The 18,684-nt window shown below is 34.6% G+C and overlaps 1 protein-coding gene across 1 annotated transcript in view; it reads right to left on the bottom strand.

Moving 5' to 3' along the window:
• LOC108717438 (CUB and sushi domain-containing protein 1) overlaps positions 1-18,684 on the bottom strand; it is a 786,063-nt gene that overhangs the window by 126,752 nt on the left and 640,627 nt on the right. The window contains exons 33-36 of the mRNA XM_041564732.1: positions 14,982-15,185; positions 10,627-10,751; positions 9,575-9,671; positions 5,742-5,846 (exon numbers count right to left, since the gene is read on the bottom strand). Coding sequence (XP_041420666.1) covers positions 5,742-5,846; positions 9,575-9,671; positions 10,627-10,751; positions 14,982-15,185 — 531 coding nt within the window. The remainder of the gene's footprint in view (positions 1-5,741; positions 5,847-9,574; positions 9,672-10,626; positions 10,752-14,981; positions 15,186-18,684) is intronic.

The following is an 18,684-nucleotide window of genomic DNA, read 5'->3' as shown; positions in this document are numbered from 1 at the left end:
AACTCACTGCTAATATCCTGGTTGGATCACAGGCGAAAGAGCCACCCCTAACCAGACACTATGTTACAGTGTGGCAGGAAGTGTTCATAAGGCCTGTGTAGTGATCTTACCTGGTGGTCTAGTGGGGGGACGGCACAGGGATGTGCAGTCTCTGCCAGTAGGCCGCAGGCGCCTGCTCTCTAATTTAAAGGTGCAAGGGCGCGAAATTCAAAAAGTATAAATAGCCTGATAGGGCTTCCAGACCTTGCCCATTATAGGAGTTTGTTCCTGGTGCTATTTGAGCTTTTGCTAATCTGTTTTGAACCTATTTGATTCCTGTTGTGACCCTGCCTGGCTTTCTGACCTCTGGATCCTGACCCTTGCCTGAATACCGACTACCTTAACCCCTCTGATTGACTTCCTGGTTTGACCCTTGCCTGCCTGACTACGTTTATTCTCTTCAGAACAATAGAAAAACTTGGGGAAGGTATTGGTACTGGCCTCTTCCACCGCCAGCAATAATATAATGCGAAAAATGAAATAACCAATACCTTGTTCAGATGCGGGGTGATCCCAAATTTATTGTAGTGCTCTTGACATGTGAGTCATGTTCAATATGTTTCGGGACAAACAAATGCCCTTCCCCACTTGAGGAAGGGCATTTGTTTGTCCCGAAACGTTTGAACATGACTCACATGTCAAGAGCACTACAATAAATTTGGGATCACCCCGCATCTGAACAAGGTATTGGTTATTTCATTTTTCGCATTACGTTTATTCTCTGCCAGCCCCGACCCGGCCTGATCTGAATAATCTATTGCCTAAAGTCTTGTACCACGACCATCTGCCCATCTACAGTTGTGTCCCTTCTCTTGTTTAGAACCTTTCATCTTGCACCTCTTGTTTTAAGACCTGGCGGCATCTGAGTAGTTGAGGGCTCCTCCAGAGGCCAAAGGCGGCTGCTACAGACAGAAGCACGAGCCAAGACCAGGGTGCTTGGCATTGGTTCTAGATTCAGGGTGCCAACCGTTACAGCCTGGAGGCCATTGATTGAAAGACGTGGCTTTACTAGGGCCCTAAACAGAGTAAAAATCATGTTTTCATCCCTGTATTTGCTTTAGCAGCAACTGAATGACATTGCCTGGAATGTATAACTCATGTTTATGTTATTTTCTACCAAAGTGTATAACTTATCAATACTGAACTTTATTTTTCTAGTTTGTGCCCACTTTTCAAATTTAGTCCATTCACTTTGCAAAGTGGCAGCAACCTCCATGGAACTTATAGTTTTGCCAAATGTAGTATCATAAAAAAAAATAGAAACAGTACTTTTAATGCCCACCTCCAGGAAATAATAAACATATTAACATATTAAAACATATTAAAAAGCAAAGGACCAAGTACAGAGCCCTGCGGTACTCCACTAACAACACTGATCCAATTAGAAAATGATCCATTTAGCACCACTCTTTGTAATCTATCCTTCAGCCAGTTCTCTGTCAATTGCAAATATAATTTTCCAGACCGATATTTCTTCCTTTAATCATCAACTTTCTGTGTGGAACTGGAATCAGTTGCTTTCAATAGAAATATATTTCCATAGAAATACCCATGTTAATGTATGTGGCCAATGTATGCAAAAAAAAAATTTCAAATTGAATCAGTTAATAATGCTGCTCCAGCAGAATTCTGCACTGGAATCCATTTCTCAAAAGAGCAAACAGATTTTTTTATATTCAATTTTGAAATCTGACATGGGGCTAGACATATTGTCAATTTCCCAACTGCCCCAAGTCATGTGACTTGTGCTCTGATAAACTTCAATCACTCTTTACTGCTGTACTGCAAGTTGGAGTGATATCACCCCCTCCCATTCCCCCCCCCCAGTAGCCAAACAAAAGAACAATCGGAAGGTAACCAGATAGCAGCTTCCTAACACAAGATAACAGCTGCCTGGTCGATCTAAGAACAACACTCAATAGTAAAAACCCATGTCTCACTGAGACACATTCAGTTATATTGAGAAGGAAAAACAGCAGCCTGCCAGAAAGCATTTCTCTCCTAAAGTGCAGACACAAGTCACATGACCAGGGGCAGCTGGGAAATTGACAAAATGTCTAGCCCCATGTCAGATTTCAAAATTGAATATATAAAAATCTGTTTGCTCTTTTGTGAAATGGATTTCAGTGCAGAATTCTGCTGGAGTAGCACTATTAACTGTTGCGTTTACCGCCTAAAACCTGGTGAGCTTTTTAGTTTTGTGAATAACCAGGTCAGGAAAAAATTGCTTGTTTTTTTCAAGATTTTAGTCTTCAGCAAGTTCAAGTTATCATTAAGAAAATTTGAGTTAAGAAAAGGTTTGGCACTTTTGATAAATCAGCCCTTTAGGCACAACAAATGCATATTTGTTGCAGTTCTTTCGATTAATATGTCTGTAAGTTGCAATTTTATTTTTAAGCCTGATGGACATTTTTATACCTTCACTTAGAAGTACCTCTTGAAAAGGGAATGCTAAATGAAAACTAGGAGCCCCTGAGAAGAAATGAATTACAGTTGAAAGAGCATTAAATACAAATACTGCTCTTTTAGACGTTATCTGTTGTGTTAGAGGTCAGCTAACAAAGCAAGTAGGGAAGGCTAGAATGACCTTGAAAGTAAAATATAAAAAATATTTACTGTATATTCTTCCAGCATTCTTGAGAATAAAAAACCTGAGCTAAGAAAATAAAGCTGGGACTTTTCAGTTTATCATTGTTCAAAAAATGAATAAGAGTGGAACATTTACAAAAATTCAACAACCTTAGAATACTCAAAAATAAGGTTCCATTCAAGTTAGCTTACATACAAATAGATTTAATGAATAGGATGATAAATGCTGAATGATGCACTGTTCAATGAATTGTGTCATGGTTATGGTCAAATTGGGAGGAAAAGCCCATTTCTGTTGCGCTGGTTTTGTAAGATGTAAAACATCATTTATCAAGCATAATTTCCACAGCAGTGAATTTAAACATCTCACTGGGTACTTTGTATTCCCCTGATTATGGCTACTTGCTAATAAAGACAATAATAGCCTGTTAATATGATCAGTTAGTGCCATTAATAACAGCAGTAATTCGTGTCCTAGTTCACAGTCAATATGGTAAAACATTTTTAATCATTCAAGCAAATAAAATATAGGAAAACATTACATATTGCTTCTGAAGCTTTTTACCTATTACAAGTGGGTCAACATGAAAACTTGTAAAAAAAAAATAAAGAAAAACTATGAAACATACTCACACAGAAACCTAAACCTCACTCTTATAATAATAAAATTCCGGGGAATTATTCCCCCTAACATTTTTGTTGTGGAAAATAAATAGCTTACATATTGTACGTTCCTGTCAATGGGGCAATGTAATGCTACCCATGAATTAGCAAATAATAGGCAATCATTTTCAGTTGTATATATCAATATTTAGGGAGTTCTATAGCCCTTTTATTTTATAATGCTTGGATTTTTCAAAGGGTTTTCAGGGGTTCAAGATTTTTTTATGTTGAAGAGAACCTAAAGATTATATTAATACAAAAGTTACAGGCATTTTTTTCATTGAGAAAATGGAGCATATCCTATTTTCAGATTCTCTACATAATGCAAATATCAGGTCTACTCCAATCAAAAATACTATTTCATATTAGCTTAATGTATGAACATAATTTTATCCATTTTGGACACCATATAGTGTACTACTTTATGTTTTGGTTTTCCACAATTTATAAATTAATTGGTGCATTTGCAAATCATGTGCTTTACTTGCTTGTTCCCCATGTACCCCAATGTACAAAGTGTATTTAGCACAAATACAATTTACCTTGTAAATAACTATATTTATTGGGACACCATTTTTAAAATCCTTGTCATCCCCAGCTCAAATCATCTCACAACTCTCAGTCTATTGTGATATACTGGTGTGTGTGCTATTTTTTCTTTTTTTCCAATTTGCTAAGTGGTGTACTTGAATGCCTTTCACCAAATAAAGCACATCGGGCAGATTGATTAAAGGACGAAGTGACCATCGCTAGTGAAATCAGTCGCCAGAAATCCAATCTGTAGGGACATCGCAAATTTACTAACAGACATAGAGGACTATTCGCTAGCAAAAGACACTGTCGTTAGTGAAGTTACGCACCCTATCACCAGGTGAATTTTCGCTCAGACGAACTATTGATAGTGAATTTTACAGAATGTTACCTCTTTTGCCAGATTTTCTGATAGACGCTACATCCTTCTCAATCTAATGTCAGTGACATCATATCCTGTATGCCAGAAAGTCATAAAAGTTCTAAAAAACGATGGTGAGATTGCCTTCAAAAGTTCTAACTATTAAAGATCTTTGTGTTAACATTTTTTCCAAGCCATTTGAGGGGCATGTCACATTTGTTTTAGGGTGGGCGCATGTCTAAGGCATCAGAAGATCTCTTTTGTCTTTATTTAGATATGGACATGTGTAATAAAATGTGGCCACTTCAACCATTTGCACCAACATCTCCATATGACCTATATGTACCCTTCCTATCCAAACTGACCTAAACATAAGAGTACTAACTAAGTTTCACTAGGCAGAATTGAAGGCTAGCAAAAGATTGATAAGAAATGCTCGCACTGACGAATTAACGTGCAACTACACATCTCAGATGTATGCTGCTAACTAAAGACAGGTGGTAAAACAAGTGAATTTCATAGACTGCATAAACATTCTTTTTATGTTGTATACATGTATATTTAATCCACTTCTAATAATCTAATAAATGAGCGCACTAACCTCAATGGTAATGCTATGTTTAACCAATGGCTTTAAGAGAAGGTACTGTTATCTCTAGCAACAGAGGTTGTCAAAATAAACACATAAGGAAGAACATATCAGAATCATGTAAACACTTTGGTGTCTTTTGAGCCTACAGGGCAAATTTTGGCCCGAACGCTTTATTTTTTACAGCATCCATAAATCAGTTGCACCCATTCGAAAATTAGACTTGTATACAATAATGCATGACCTGTTAAAAATTATGCACCATATTAAAAGTTACCATGGAGTTTGACCTGTATAAAGAACACCCAGAATCAATTTAATAAGAAAAGCATCACTTAAGGGCAAATTTACTTATGGTCGAATATCGAGGATTAATTAACCTTCGATATTTGCCTGCCGAATGGAAATCCTTCGATCGAACGATTAAATCCTTCGAATTGTTAGATTCGAAGGATTTTAATCCATCGATCAAACGATTTTTCTTCAACCTAAAAATTGTTCCAAAGCCTATGGGGACCTTCCCAATAGGCTAACAATGGCTTCGGTAGGTTTTAGGTGGCGAACTAGGGGGGTCAAAGTTTTTTTTAAAGAGACAGTACTTCGACTATCGAATGGTCGAATCGTTCGTTTCGAAGTCATAGTCGAAGGTCGAAGTAGCCAATTCGATGGTCAAAGTAGCCAAAAAAAACATTCGAAATTCAACGTTTTTTTTATTCTATTCCTTCACTCGAACTAAGTAAATGGGCCCCATAGTATAACACATGAAAATTCCATAGAAGCCTGTGTTGAAATTGTAAATTAAACTAGGAGATTTTCTCATCAAAGTGAATCAAGTCCAAAATGAAAAAAAAAATCCAACCAAATGCATTCAAACATATCACTGACAGATGTTTAAAAAATAAAAAATGAACGTATGAAGCAAAGTATACTCAATAGAATATTATCCAAAAAAAATAATATAAACCTTACTTTTGTATTCAAGATGAAATCCAGCAGCTGACACGCTTATATCAGAGTGAAAGTGCAAATAAAGTTGATTAGATGTGCTGTTTAATAAAGCTGGAACAGTAGTTCCTAATAAACAAAAGAAGTAAAGAATGAAGAGATTTACGAAACATGAGAACAGAGAACATTGAAGAAAAAGTAGAATTTTTGACACACATGTACAGTAAAGGGGCAATATTCATCTTATTCAACATATATTCAATGGATAGGATTTATATGGAGCATACGTTTGTAACTTTTTAATCATAAAAAATCTGTGGTGTTTATTTTTTGACCTAAACAGACAAATTGGGATATTGAAGCTACTCTATGTTTGGTGAGGTGTACTGTATAATTGGATTATGAGTACACAAATAATCTCCCCAGATTAACGGATTTCTGAATATAAGTAATGGATTTATTGTAATTAAAAACAATATGCATAGTTTGTTCAGCAAAAGTCCTATTCATTGAATTCCCGTTGAACAAGCGGGCATACTTCCACTGTAAAGGTGATTTTTCTTGGTGAAAAAATGTGCTTTTCTCCCACAGATTAATTTTTTTCTATTTATCAGTTTTTCTTGAGTTCTTGCCAGCATTTTTTCAAGAAATAAATTGGGAACTCCAACCTGCTGAAATCCATTCAAGCCAATGGGCACATCCTCATTTGTTTGAATGGGAACCTTTCTGTGACTTCACAACTCTTGATAGTTCTCAAGAGTTGTCGGTATTATGATTTAAACAACAACTGGGCAATGTGGAAAATTTTAGGTGGTATGCTTTTTATATTTTAATTTTTTACTTTGATAAAGCTCTTCAAATCATGGTTGCAATGACTGTGATTTTTGCTGTAATGTTGCACTTATTTTGCACGAATCACAGAAAAAATGTGATTGTGGATGTTAATAATTGTGTACATATTGATGATCTTTCTTAAATAAATAAATGAGATTTATTTTCATTTCTCTGAAACAGCAAAATAAGGTGCACATTCTACTAATGCATAGTATTATCTGGTTCAGGAATAATTATTAAAAATGTTGAGGAAAAATTAATACAATATGGTCATTTACATAAATTAAATACTGTACTTCATTAATACCAATCACAGTGTTTACTGTTATATAAATATTAGTTGGTCTTAAAATAAGCAAGGGTATACTGTCTACTAATCATTATCTAACGATTTCTATCCACATGATAATATACTGCTGCACTAGTCTCTAAAAGGAAGGACTAGAAAGTTAGTTCTATGCTATTAGGGTCTGTAATTTCCTCTTCAAGAACAGAAAGAAAAAAAATTATGCTAGTCTCATTAAGGGGCTTATTTACTAAACTCCGAAAGCAAAAATCACAAAAAAAATTGTGATTTTTTTTTTTTTTTATAAAATCAGACTTTTAAAAAATCACGAATTTTCCGGAATTTATTAAACCCTGAGGATGGAAAAGTCAGAATCTGAATTTGAAAATCTGGCATCTCAGACCTGTCGAGGTTGCATATAAGTCAATGGGAAAAGTCCAATGATTTTTTGATGTGCGCTGGGTTTCGCGCAATACCCCAAAGTTTTCTGTGAAAATTCTGAAAAAAATCATGAAATTCGTGAAAATCGGATGAAAAAAATCATGAAAATCTGATTTTTTTTACCACAAAGAAAATTTTCGGGAAAATGTAATAATAAATAAGCATAAAAAAACCTGAGCAGATTTGATCGGAGTTTGTAGCAGAAAATATTGAGATAAATTCGGACTTTGATAAATAACCCCCTTGGTGTGAATGAATATGCTTAAAATAATACTGACTGAACTTGCCCTGAGTCACCTTCAAAGTGGATGTTGCAAACCCTTTGTATTCAGGTCTAGACTGAATCTAGTTTTTTTTAGATTATTATTAGTAGATTTGTCCAGCTATATATATACTGGATCATAGTCCTTTAGCACAAATGTGCTAGCTGCTTTTTAAGGTCTATATGCCTTTAGAACTTACCTCTAATGTCTGTAATCTATGGGTAGTATGTAATAAAAGTCATATTGAAATATTTGAAATCTAAAAATGTCGATTATTTTACATTCAGACATTAAATGGGTCACCTTTCAGTTAACTGTTATAGAAGGGATAATATTAAGCAACTTTTTAACTAGTCTTCATTATTTTTTTTTTTATGTTTTTCTTTTATTTGCATTTTTCTTCTGATGCTTTCCAGTTTTCAAATGTAGGCCACTGACCCCATCTAAAACAAATGCTCTTTTAAGCTACAAATGTTCTATTATTATTCTCTTTTATTACTCATCTTTCTATTCAGGCCTGCCCCTATTCATATTCCAGTCTATTATTTAACTCAGTGAATGGTTGCTATGGTCATTTGGACCCTAGCAACCAGATTGCTTGAATAGCAAACTGGAGAGCTGTTGCATAAAAGGCTAGAAAACTTAAAAACACAAATAATAAAAAATTAAAACCAATTGCAAATTTTCTCAGAATATCACTCTCTACATCATGCTAAAAGTTAACTCGAAGGCAAACAACATCTTTAATGGAAATTGACATGATTTTTTCCAACAAAATAGCTGCTGTTTTAATTGCTGGTTCTAATACATGTAGTGCAACATTGTGTGTATTCAACAAAACAGTTTTGTGAATCACAGCAAAAACTTTTATGCAAGAACATGGCAATGTACCAGTTCTGGGGTTGAACTCCATTATTTGCTCAATTTTATTTTACCTTGCATATACAGTACAGGTATAGGATCTGATAGAAATAATAGAAATCCATTATCCTGAAAGTTCCTAATTATAGGAAGGCCATCTCCCATAGACTTCATTTTAAGAAAATACTTCATATTTGTCAAAATAATTAACTTTTTCTCTGTAATAATAAACAGTACCTTGCACTTGATCCCAACTAAGATATAATTATTCCTATTGAAGGTTAAACAGTCTTATTGGGTGTAATTAATGTTCAAATTATTTTTTTAGTAGAGTAAAGGCATGGAGATCCAAATTACGGAAAGACCCCTTATCCGGAAACCTCCAGGTTCCGAGCATTCTGGATAACAAATTCTGTAACCGTACTTTGATCTTTTTATTACATTTTCACCTTCATTTGGTAACAACTCTCTATTGATCTCCCTGAAGAATGTTCCTTGGTAGGTACATGTATTTTCTTGGTGGTCTTTCTGATGCCCTGTTTTTTGGCTCTGAAACTGTATAACAAATACTCTATCTGCATGTATGATTAATTCATATCCTGGTAACACTGAATTGGAACTACTGGTTCAGAATCAGTTCATTTCTCAGAACATTTCAAAATGAAGTTCAGAAAGTCAATTACTTTTGGACCTTGGTGACTGAGATTGCATACCTCTTTAAACAATTTGTAATAAAATGTCAAGGTAGACTCTTGGTTCTAGGAGAACAATTCAGAGATCTGTTTTGTTTTTTGTCAGTTTCTTCAAATATACCAAAATAAATTTGAGGCTCAAGAAGGCAGCATTTCAGCAAAGGACTTTCTTACAGGTAAGACTGACTCACAAATATGGATGTTAAAAGCGCAGTTTCAAACAATATAACTGCATATTTTATCACATAAGTTAATTATACTGGTTACTTTACAAGAAAAAGACATGACATATTTTTTATAAAAATCACCATTACTATATCCTATAAGATCTTTATAAATGAATGTGAATCCGTAGCTAAAATATTTGAGCCTTGTGAGCTTAGTTCTCCCATATAATTTAAAGTTTATAGTTAATAATATAAGTTAATATAGTTTATGGTCAGTATAAAAGAAAAAAATAGTTAATAAAAATAAACTTACCAGAAAAACTTCCAAGTCTTGGTGCTGTCATATCAGAACCATCATATATCTCAAGTGAATCCCAGTTGTGTTCAGTAGCAAAACTTAATACTTGTATCTGCATGAAAAAATGGACAATACATTAACTATGTAAATTAATCAGCTACCAATATAAAACCCCGACTGGGTTATCTCTCACCCCATTTTCTCATGGGGCACAACTATTAACTATAATAATGTGCACCCAGTGACAAAATCTGTTGCATTTTAGCTGAAGTTCGGTACTGCATAATGTGGAATTGTCTTTAGTGAAAATAAAATTACATACGACATATTATTGTTTTCTTAATCTAGAGCTGACGCTGCTTCTGTAGCACTTTGCAGCAATTATATATCATTCATAAATAAATACTTTTCTAAATATTTGTAATACTGCCCATATCAATTACTATAGATTAGTGATGGGCGAATTTATTCGCCAGGCATGGATTCTTGGCAAATTTCCTCATTTAGCCACCTGTGAATTTTTTAGCAAAACTGCTGCAAAAATTTCCTGTGACAAAAAAAGTAGTGCGTGTAAAAATTGTCTCGCATTTGGACAGAAAAAAAGTTGCATGTATAAAAATTGTTGCACGCCTAAAAATTATTTTGATGCCCATTTTTCAATGAAGCGGGACAGATTCGCCCATCACTACTATAGATGAATCCTCAAAATATGTTTTACGTTTGAATGTGGCTCACGGTTAAAAAAGGTTGGGGACCTCTGCTATAGAAGAATCCTCAAAATATGTTATACATTTGATTAAATAATTGGTTTTTCCAATAAAAATAATTTTTAAGATTGCTACTGGGAAAGCATTTCTATGATATCTTTTAAGAGCTGCACTAGAGAAAATGTACTGCCTGTTAATACAGGTTTATATCCTAAAAACAGTAACTGGATATTTATCATATACAATACCATATTTTGAAAAGAAACTCACAAAACAGTCTCAGTTTAGGGAATCCACATTTTTATTATGCTTTCATATCTGAATCTAGAATATAGCTAATATTTCCATACTTATACTTGCCTGTATACCTGAACCTTCTGTTACTATAATCTTCCATATACAGTTCAAACTGTTACTATAAAGTTCAGGAAAACCAGGGGATAAAATTGTCCCTCTTCTGTCTGTAAAATTCCCACTGCATGGAACTGTAAACAAAAGTTGTAAGAAAAAAAATTAACTACAAAAACAAATCTATAAAACGTTTAAAACCTGCATAAGATTTTGTAAACGGCATTAAATTAGAACGTAATCATTTCTAATACTGTATTATAACTACATTTCAGAATATATATATTGTGGTTGTTTTGGCTTTGTTGACTGTATTTGCATTGTCTAAATTATTCATGTTAGTGTCACTTGCCCATGGGGATACTAATGATGTGGCTTACTGTGAAGCCATTGCACCTTGACAGATGCATGGAGTTTCTCTCTAGCTGGCTCCAGAATACAATAGATGCCATGAACGACATACTCACAAGCAGTGTTTTAGATTCAGAGCATAACAGGTGAAACATCTGTTACCTTGGGAATGATATCACACTGTGTTCAGATATATAGTACATAATTTGTTACAGCAGCTGCTGTTGGAACAGTTATATATGAGATAAAGGACCCCCTACGGTATATAATAAGGACAGAACAAGTTACCATGGAGGTTTACAGCTAAAGTAGCATGAGGTTGCAGCTATGAGAGAATAAGGCAATAAATGTTAGAGGGAGACTCAGATACTGAACGTTATTGCTTATGTTTATGGGGTTTATGGGGTTTGTATTGTATTGAATCTTAACTCATGCGAGTTATGCAGTCTCTGAATGGTGCTAATCTGGATGTTTCTGTCTGCTAATTCTTTGTGCTGCACTAAGCCGTACTGTTTAGTTAGTGCAATTTAAACCATGAGCTGAGAATAAATTATACATGTAGGAGAGCTGTGTACAATGTATTGATTCTATGGAAGGAGGGGGAGGAGCCCCACCCTCTGTGAGCTGACAGGAAGGAAGAGAGAGAGAGAGAAAGTGCTGCCGGGAGAGAGGAAGTGCTGCTAGGAGAAAGAAGCAGTAGAATACAAGCAAAGTACACACTCCCAGAGTTTCTGTGTGGGAAAGGTGGTAGGGAACCCCAGTAGCAGAAAAGCTTTTTAGGGTGTGGAAGGAAAGGGGGTCCTTCTCAGGGCTCTGAAGAATAAAGCGTGCTCTTTTCAGGGCATGGAAAACCAAAGGGAGTCCTTCTCAGGACTTTGAAGCAACTGCCACATAAGTGGGGATTCCACTCAGCAGTTCAAAGATCACTAGCTGCATTAATTCAGCGAAGTTGCTCCTGGCTGGCAGGCTACCAGTATCACTGTAAATTAAAGGTATAGTGTCCTGCCAAATAAATCCATCAACCGTTCCACTGTTTATGTATATTGGGGATCAGAGAAGTTCCCAGGGAGGGGTATTACAGTTCAGCCTGTCCTGACCTTGGGTGGGGGCACGCCATATTAAAGTGTACCTTCTCTCCCATATAGCGGAGGCACAGGACTCCTGTAGCGCCACACACAACTAAATGTGTGCTAGATTTCATGCAGTACCAGAAGAGGGCTATTTACAGATATGAGGTCCAATATCTGGAAACCTGTCATCTAGAAACCTCTGAATTACCAGAAGCAATTGTCCACACTGCATTTTAATCAAATTCATTTTAAAAAACTGTTTTCCTTTTCTCTCTGTAATAAAACAGTACCTTGTACTTGATTCCAACTAAGATATAATTAATCCTTATTGACGCCAAAATAACCCTATTCATTTTAAGTAATGTTTAAATGATATTTTAGTAAAGTTAATATATGGAGATCCAAACTAATGAAATAATTTGGGTTATATTGGTTCATTATTTGAGGAATCTGATCCATATCTCAAATATACTGTAAATATGAAGTCTTATATTTTCATACACCCATATTGACAGTATCAGTAAATGAATAAGACTATAATTTGTGTCCAAAGGTTAAGATTAACAGAAAAAGAAGAAAATTATGTCTGTATGCATGATTTGAAACCCAGTTTAAAGGAGGAAGTGGTAACAACGATAAAGCAGAAGTCATATAGGTTATACTATTCATAGACTATGAGCTCATGGAGTTAATTGGATTATTTTAGGAGTATGTTATAGACCACTTCAAGTAAATTAAGAGGATGAGGCGCAGCTCCTGTTGCAAATATTAATGGACGCAATTCTGAACCAAGTCTTAATATCTGAGGATTTTATTTACTCAGATATTGACAGTAAGAACAATATCAAAATCATATTTAAAATAACAAAGCTATTTCCTGCATGATAATATTGTCTCCCAGAATGTTAAATTTATACCATACTCATTGGTGCGCTGGAAGTTACTCAATCTCTAATCTGAAAACATGTGCCATAACTAGTGATGAGCAAATCTGGCCTGTTTTTCTTCGCCTGTTTTGCTTAGCAAAACTGTGAAAAAATTTGTGAAACAGCAAAAAATTTGCGAAAAACATTGAAGTCAGTAGGTGGCACATTTTTTTTGATATACGAGCAACAAAATAACAAAATAATTTTTGCACTTGGCACATTGGTTGCTATTTTTTTGTAAACCGTAGCATTAGCCAGGCACAGACTTGTGGAAAGGCCACAAAGGCTCGGGCCTAGGGCGGCAGAATTTTAGGGGCGGCATGCCACCCAGCCACATGCAATGGGTTCAGAAGCACTGGGACATGCAGAAAATTTGCTAGCTCTTTAAACCTCCCACACACCAATCCCCATTCTCCAGAACCAACGAGATAAGACTTGTGTATGGTGGGAGAGGGCAAGAGGTTGCCAAGTGGTTCCATTCTAGGGGTGCCCTATGTATAAATCCGGCCCTGGCTGTAGCTATTTTTCTTGTGCCCATTGCCAGAATAGTGAAAAGATTTTATTCTGCTGAAAGACCAAATTAATGCTTTAAAGGGATTCTGTCATGAGAAAACATATTTTTTTTAAAAAATGCATCAATTAATAGTGCTGCTCTAGCAGAATTGTGCACTGAAATGTGTTTTTTTAAAGCAAACTGATTTTTTTTTTTTATATTTAATTTTGGAATCTGACACGGGCTAAACATGTTGTTAGTTTCCCAGGTTGTTAAGTATCACCCACTGATCTTAATCTCTAACCTGATCTCCCAGGCCAGTAGTCCTTTTAGCGTAAAACTGCACTGGCCTAAGGTACTGATGAATGAGCCCCCTGTCTGTGAATCCTCTAAACTGCCCTGGGTGTTACAGTATTAAGACAATTACTTTTCACGTGTTTTCACAATGTTACAGTAAAAGTAATATTCTGAGATTGTTGGACAAGAACAGTATTTCCTTAATTTCTTAGCCTTTTGGTTCAGGCAAGCATTAAGGAAATTCTTGGTAAGTTCAGGGGGGAAAAAAAACCTTGTAAGTTGAGGTATTTTTGCCTTAATAAGAAAAGTTAAAAAAATACCTCAAATGACACCCCCCCCCCAAAAAAAAAACCTTGCATGACTTCCTGTAATGACATAGGAAAAACCCCATACAACAAAATGGTTAAAAACCCCAGTGGTGGCTAGGGGCTATATTGGTTAAAAAAAACCCAAAGTACAATACAGTATACTCAAATAATAAATAATGATTTTGATATTGTATGGGAAAATATACCTTTATACCTTTATTTTTATAAATTGACAAGATCATAATGTGACTGTAAAAGTTACTTTTAAGAAGGATCTATCGTGCACTGATTATGCAGGAAATTTTTTTATGTCTGCTATGTCCCCCTATGCAAAACTCACAACAATGGAATTCAAGGAAAAATCAGCTGCATTCAGGAAATCAGAAAAAATCAGATGGATTATGGGAAAACCCATAGCAATTGTGCTTATAAATGACCTCTGATGAGACTGGCATTAACAGTATGAGCCTCACATAGCAACCATCAATAATGTCACTGATTAGACCCCATAAAGAATATCTAACCAGTTACAAAGAAATCGTTCTTTGCTCTATACAGCTTTCCACACTGCATTCTTTCTCTTCAAAGTTTAAATGTGGGAAGAGCCGCATGGGGATTGTAGAGACTAGAGGGTAAAGCTTGAACTTCCCCTCCAGACTATACAATCCACATGTGGCTCTACCAGGACTGTAAAAAAAAAGAGCAGTATAGAGATCTGTGTAGGAAATACTGTACTGAATGTGCAAGTAATGTCCCGGCTCCACAATGTGCCTTAACAGACATATTCATAAAGTTGAGGCATCTACTAATGGTAAATCAATAACAACTGAATATGAAAAAATGTATTTCATGTTTAATTAAATGGTATTGAAATGTATTTTAGTGAATACATCGCTTTATATCATGAAGTAATTCTTCTTACCCACACAGGTTGGTACAGTATTGTTCCACTGAGCTAAAGCATTTGGTACTCTTTCACAATGGATAGCTTTTGAACCTAGCAGTAAATATCCAGGGTTACATTCAAATCGAACAACAGAGCCTGCTGAAAATTCAGTTCCAATTCTTCTTCCATATCTAGGCTCAGGAACAGAGCTGCACTGTGTATCACTTGTCCGTGGAACAGCTACAGAACAAAAATAAAAATAAAATAATTTACATTTATTACTAGAAAATTAAATGAGAAGCATGTGATATTTTAATAAGCCATGGAGAGTGAGTCAGAAATCTTAGATGTAAATGTTAATTGGAACCATAAAGCTCAAAGCTTAGCTCAGAGTTAGCTTAAGTGTCCTTAGGTTTCTCATCAAAAGCTCTAAAATGGCAACAAAATGGAAAACATTGGTCTCCATTGATATGGATGGTGAATTTCCCCAGTAGCCATTTAAAGAAAAAAATAAAGAATTGAAATTAAGAAAGAAAAATTGTAAATGTACATCATTTATGAAATTCAATAGCACCAATTTTAGAAGTGAAAACTATTGTTACTATAAGCCATATGTGTCTGTCCCTTTCTATTCTTTGCATTGGCACTTACAATATATGGCAGTATCACCCACTGTAACAGCACTTAATATCCCTCTGATCTGTGTCTGTATGGTACAGACGGGCAGGGACCTCCATCTTTTTGTCTAATTGACAATAAGCGCTTAGCGGGCTATATACTAAACTATGGGTTTATTTCTGGTCGGAGTTTTAAAGGGGAAAAACATTTTTTTTTAGAAAATAAACTCCATTATTTATTAAACCCTTGTGGTGTTAAAAGCCTTAATAAAAAAATATTCAAACCTTCCAAGGTCATGTAGAAGTCAATGGCAGATGTCCTGTTTACAAATGGAAGATATCATGATCTGCGCTGACTTTCGTACAAAAATCTGAATATTTTCTGATTTTCGGGCAATAATCTGAAAAGTCTGAATTTTTGGTTGTTAATTCAGATTTTTTCATGATTTTATCAATTCTTTTCCTGCACCAGATTTTAGAAAAGTAAATGTATTGCTAAATATGGTAAAAATGTGCAAGGGAGTTTGGATGGAGTTATTTTAAGAAAATAGTGAGAAATATTTGGATTTTAGTAAATAACCCCATTAATATATATTGCCACTATATTTTATATTTCTGTGTATCGTATTGTTGTGCTTATTTGTACTTAATATTGCAATGACCCCTGTTTCTCCTACTAATTTATTGTTCTACTGTACAGTTGTTTGCCCTCAGGGAGCCCTATACAAATATACATACAGTACATACATACATACATACATTCATCTCTTCTCCTGCTTTAGGGACAGATTTATTAAAATCAATCTAATAAAAACAATTTTCTGCAATTTGGGAAAAAAATATTAAACAATGTAAATATATATAAAAAAAATGATTGTTAATATACTCAAATTTTAACATTTCAGTAATTTATTAAGGAAAAAATGTGACAATTCGAAGGAACAACTAAAATTTGCAATATTTTTTAGAAGTAAATTGGAAGTATCCCTGAAGATTACAAAAAAGTTTATGCTCACGTTTTTTTTTAGTTGAAATTTAATAACAACAAATGAATGGAACAACATGATTTTTAATTATAAGCAACTTTTCTTTGTCCACTACAAAATATATCTTGATTATTCTATTTGTTATTTTCTTTAATATGCTAGCTAGGTGTGGAAAAAGGCTACAATTTTTTTCCTTGGACTTGAAAATTAAGAAATGTGCCTCCCTGATGTGATTTTATGATTTACAGACATGTATAGCATTGTGGAAATTGGAGTCTTGGCTGGAAGAAAAATTATTTGTGCTGCATTGTTTCAACAGGAATGACAAGACAGATATTGTTTTTATTAGCAAAAGTACAAACAAATCTTTTTATTCAAAATTAATTTTCAAATGAATATATTTTGAAACAATGTGTTCTTTCTGTTAAAGGTAATTGACTTGAACTTTTCTCAAAAGCATGTTGTGAACTTGTTTCAAAACAATTAAAACAGGTATTTATTACGTTTATGTTGCCATTTACCCCACAACTATGGGATTATGTCTTCACAAGTTTTTGGATTGGAATAATGTAATTTATTATTTTTTGGTATTCGCTAACATGGTTCACTGCAACTTTTGCACAATGGAAGAAATTTGACAAGAGAAGAGATTTCCTAAAACTTGTCAGTTATTTTACATTTTTTAATTACATTTTGCTCTTTATGATTATATTGTGGTGTCTATATACAAAAGGTCAGGTCATCAGTGCAGTAGCACATCCATTACTTTACTGTATTACTGTATGTCTCCTCAGATAATGAATTTTGATATAATTTCAACTAAAACTTTATCACCAAAGTTATTGTGCCTAAACTAAGGTAAATAATATCTTACCTAAGAGGCATAAGAGCATAATGAAGGATCTCTTACTTAAAAAACCTTTTTGAAGTACCCCTTAAACTTTATTGAGGAGTAGTAGAGAGACCATCTCATGGAACCTATGCATGCATTGTTGCTACAATATCATACTGTAATTCTTTATCTACCAGTTCAGAGAACCGCATCTTATTTGTAACGTATGCTTCTTTCCTCTTGATTAATTATATGAACATGCACTATTTCAATTCAATGTCGAAGATACTGGAATGATTCAATATCCCAGAACTAATTTGAAAATGATATGGTTTCCCCTAGCAGGCAGGACGGCATGCACAATTAGTCCAACACCTTCTTCCACAAATTGCCCTGCAGCATTTTATTTTATTCTGTTGGTTCAGTAAAAGGTAACATAAACATCAGTATTGTATCATGGATAAACAAACATAGTTTGTCACTACACAAGAGTCCTCCTTTTACTAACGATAGTAAATTGGTAAATCAATTAAACTGCTCTGAAAATGTGCAGTAGGGAGATACAATCATTGGCACACATAAGTGGAAGATCATTTGCTCCTGGTTGCACGCAAAAAACAAACATGAAAAGTACTGCACTTCCAAGTCTTAAAGACCCATACAATTTAATGTAAAATTATTCAGATGATTCTTTTTGAGCATTATTGCTATTTACATATTTTATTATTTTCATATATTTTTAAACTGCAAATAAACTGCTAATATCATTATCACAATCATAATTTGCTTTTCTGTCCGGGGGGTTGGCTGGTTAGAATGGCAAAAGCTTAACACCAAAAAGCAACACCAAAAAATGAAAGTGTTTTAAAGGAATGACAATATAATGTATTGCTGTCCTGCACTGATTAAACTGGTGTGTTTGCTTAAGAAAAAAAAAACCTACAGTTTATATAAACAAGTTGCTGTATAGCCATGGGGGTAGTCATTCAACACAGGATACACAATAGATAGATACGTTCAGAATAATCCCATTGTATACTAAATAGTTTATCTGTTATCTGCTGTGTATCCTGTGCCTTTTCTCCTTTTCAGCTTTGAATGGCTGTCCCCATGACTACACAGCAGCTTGTGTACATGAACTATAGTAGAGTTTCTGAAGCATACACACCAGGTTTTCCAGTGCATGGCAACAGCCCATTATATTTTCATTCCTTTAAACCAATTTAATTTTTTGGTGTTATGTTCCTTTAAATTACTGGTACAGAAAGTGTGTCTTGACACTTCTCTGCTCAATTCTATTGCTC

Source organism: Xenopus laevis, chromosome 5S, assembly GCF_017654675.1.
Source record: "Xenopus laevis strain J_2021 chromosome 5S, Xenopus_laevis_v10.1, whole genome shotgun sequence".
Taxonomy (NCBI): Eukaryota; Metazoa; Chordata; class Amphibia; order Anura; family Pipidae; genus Xenopus; species Xenopus laevis.
The sequence above is the reverse complement of the archived record's forward strand: the minus strand, read 5'-3'. Positions and strand labels throughout refer to the sequence as shown.